General features: G+C 34.4%; 1 protein-coding gene across 1 annotated transcript; it reads left to right on the top strand.

The window, feature by feature from the left end:
- Positions 1–922: 922 nt before the first annotated feature.
- Positions 923–3,236, top strand: LOC104229832 (expansin-A4-like). Its single transcript, XM_009782552.2, has 3 exons — positions 923–1,263; positions 1,862–2,174; positions 2,522–3,236. Exons 1-3 carry the CDS (start codon positions 1,119–1,121, stop codon positions 2,823–2,825), a joined length of 762 nt encoding a protein of 253 aa, XP_009780854.1. The 5' UTR covers positions 923–1,118; the 3' UTR covers positions 2,826–3,236.
- Positions 3,237–3,496: the final 260 nt, after the last annotated feature.

Genomic DNA, 3,496 nt, shown 5'->3' with positions numbered 1-3,496 from the left:
TATACTTGCTTTTATGATAGGTTATACCTACATCACACCATCTTGAGATACAATATTTTTTTGAATTCTACATGAACAGAATACTTCGTGCAACGGGTTCTATGAGGTGAAAAGAAAAACGAAGATGTTCTATGTGGCAAAAAAAAATTGAGGAGGGGATCTCAAAGCTTCATTAATGCATGACCCAAGTGGACGCTAAAAGCAAGCAGAACCAAGGCTCCAATATTTAGAATAGTTTCATCGTTCTGTACGTTGATTTTCTTCTTCTATTGAAGTTGTTTCTTAAACTGTTACCTAGGTCCTTTTTAACAACGTTTGACTATAATTACAGCACGACTATCCTTACATTTCTTCTAGTGCAGAGAGACGACTTTCTAACATGAATAAGTTCACGCTACAGACAACGATAACAATAACAATACTAACCGTAGCATAATTCAAGGACTAGTTTATTTTAGGTAAACACTTTCATTCCAGTTTAACTTACATTGATAGTGTGGAAGATTTTTTTATACTATTAGGTGATACAAAATTAATTACCGGTAAGTAGGTTATTTTGTCATAATAAGTTATATCAATAACCTGAAAAAATAAGGCAGTCAACATGTTAAATATATAACATTGTTAGTTTATATATGTTAAATCATGTCCGGTAATTAGTAAGCTTTTTATGCACTGTAGAGGTAGTTAGTTATGATTAAAAAGTTTGTTGAAGCAATTAAGCATCCAACTTTCTTAGATGTCACTTATCACCTACCTGAATGGCGCAAATTTTAGGGGAATGAGAGGAAAACAAATTAATTTATTTCGAAATGCATGTGCTATGCCAATCAATTTGAATTTCAAGTGGAACAAGGGCATGTGCGTTTTGGTAGTTGTTTTATGACCTAAAAACTAATGGTTCTAACAGTTTTCGACTACTCTCTCAAAATGTGAGCCCTGCTAAAGTTGTCACTTTCTACTATGTTTATATTTGTTTGCAATTGCCATATCTTATGCCTAAATTTCAGCTTCTATTTTTCTGTATAAATAGCTAGCTAGCTTTGTCCATAACCCTCAGCTCATATATCCTACCACTCTCTCATTCTCTTCTTACCTATATCAAAGGTTCCTCATTAATGGCTAATCTAGCAACATTCTCCATTATCTCACTTCTCTTCTTCTTTTTTAGCTTTTGCTTTCATGCAACTTTTGCTGATTATGGTGGCTGGCAAAATGCTCATGCCACTTTCTATGGTGGTGGTGATGCCTCTGGCACTATGGGTATGTCCAAAGTCATCTGCTTTTCATTTCTTCCTTTCTATGTTTTTTCCGTTAAAATCAAGTTTGACTATATAGAAATACAATCCTCATAGCATTAGTTAGCTTCAAATTTAACTCATATACATTGAAAATATACACAATTTTTACACTAGCTGTACATTTTCATTTATTTTACTAGGTAACATGCCTTATTTTCTAGGTTACCAAAGTTAGTACTCCCTCCATTTCAATTTAAACGACATACTTTCCTTATTGGTCCGTTCCAAAATGAATTACATGTTTCTGTATTTGAAAATAATATAACTTTAAACTTTTTTTTTTACTCACTTTATCCATAATGAGAAGCTATTATAGCCACACAAATGTCATGGCTCCACAAAAATTTTGCCCCTTAAGTTTTTAGGACCACATATTTTAAATTATTTTTTTTATTTCTTAAACTTTGTGTCAAGTCAAACTACATATCCAAATTGACGGAGAGAGTATATTTTATGTGACTTGATAGTGTAAAACTTGTTTTGCACTGTCAGTATAGAAGTTGATTAATTTATATACTACTAATTAGTAACTAAAAGTATTTATGATTGGCCAAATGCAGGGGGTGCTTGTGGATATGGAAATTTATATAGCCAAGGGTATGGAACCAACACTGCAGCACTAAGTACAGCACTATTCAACAATGGTTTAACATGTGGGGCTTGTTACGAGCTGACTTGCAACAACGATGGTCAATCGTGCCTCCAAGGGAGCATTATTGTGACTGCAACTAACTTCTGCCCTCCAAATCCATCCCTCCCTAACAACAATGGTGGTTGGTGCAATCCCCCTCTCCAACACTTCGATTTAGCTCAGCCTGCTTTCTTGCAAATTGCCAAATACAGAGCTGGAATCGTTCCTGTTTCTTTCCGAAGGTACGTGTTATAGTAGAAAACTTGCCTTATTTTCAAGATTACTAATCTCTTTTTTTATGGACAGTTATATGTAGTTACAACCCAATTTTGAAGAATTAACCTATATCGTCGTTCACCCAACCGTTTAAACTAAAAATAGTTGGCAAATGTATAATATATGTATAATCCACATATAGTATATATAACCATTAACCGTATCTAATCCATACTTGCTAGAAAAAATAAACAGTTAATAAAATTGGCTATTTATGTAAAGATGCCTTATATTTTAGGTGACCTAATTGTTAAACTCAAGTGAATAGAAGTTATTTGCTGATATAAGATACTTTGTTTTTGGTCTATTGCAGGGTGCCCTGCAGGAGAAAGGGGGGAGTAAGGTTTACAATAAATGGACACTCATTCTTCAACTTGGTTTTGGTGACAAATGTTGGGGGTGCCGGTGATGTTCAATCAGTTTCAATTAAAGGGTCTAATACTGGATGGCAAACAATGTCCAGAAATTGGGGCCAAAACTGGCAGAACAATGCTAATCTCAATGGCCAGAGTCTTTCATTTCAAGTCACCACTAGTGATGGAAGGACTCTCACTAGCAACAATGCTGCACCAGCAAATTGGCAATTTGGCCAAACTTTTGAAGGGGCTCAATTTTAATTAAGTAGTTTTTACTACTATAAACAAACTTAAGAAAAAAAGCAAAAGGAAAATAGAGGTTTTTTCAACTTCTAATTTGTATATGGCATTGAAAGGGTGAGTAGGTTTCGAAGAGGCTGGGGGAGTTTGGCGGTAAAACATCCGAAATTTTTTACCGAGTTTGGCTTTATTGCTGTGGTGGCTGGTTAGCACCCGCTTAGGCCTATAGTAGATATGATTGGATCTTGAGTTGAAATTTTTACAACTTATGTATTTTTATCCTTTTTTAGAGATATTATTAGTGGCCATTTATGGATTTGTAGGCCACTTAAATATCGCTAGATTTATCTGGGCCATTTTTATCTGTTAGTCCCTAATTCATTGTGTAAGCAGAATTGGGGCGACTTAATGTCACGTTATCCTTTTGTATAATCGCATTAGCAACTCTTCTTCTGCTACATTTTCTTTTATATTTGCCTTCCAACTGAATAATTTGCTTGGCATTAGGCAAATGACCAATACGATTAAGGAAAGACGATGTTACACTAATCCGTCTCTATTTCAACAAGATTGCTTGACGCCTTTCTTATAATCTATGAAACTACCAAAATGTCTTTATATTAAAACATAGTTTACGGCGATAAAATTAATGATGCTACTGAATTTACAACTTCAGTGATGAAATTTCCCAA

The sequence above is a fragment of the Nicotiana sylvestris genome, chromosome 3 (genome assembly GCF_000393655.2).
Source record: "Nicotiana sylvestris chromosome 3, ASM39365v2, whole genome shotgun sequence".
NCBI lineage: Eukaryota > Viridiplantae > Streptophyta > Magnoliopsida > Solanales > Solanaceae > Nicotiana > Nicotiana sylvestris.
The sequence above is the reverse complement of the archived record's forward strand: the minus strand, read 5'-3'. Positions and strand labels throughout refer to the sequence as shown.

Coding starts and splice junctions, on each gene's coding strand:
- LOC104229832 (XM_009782552.2), top strand. CDS start 1,119: ATGGCTAATCTAGCAACATTCTCCATTATCTCACTTCTCTTCTTCTTT. Junction 1,264..1,861: donor TGATGCCTCTGGCACTATGG/GTATGTCCAAAG, acceptor GGCCAAATGCAG/GGGGTGCTTGTGGATATGGA. Junction 2,175..2,521: donor GTTCCTGTTTCTTTCCGAAG/GTACGTGTTATA, acceptor GGTCTATTGCAG/GGTGCCCTGCAGGAGAAAGG.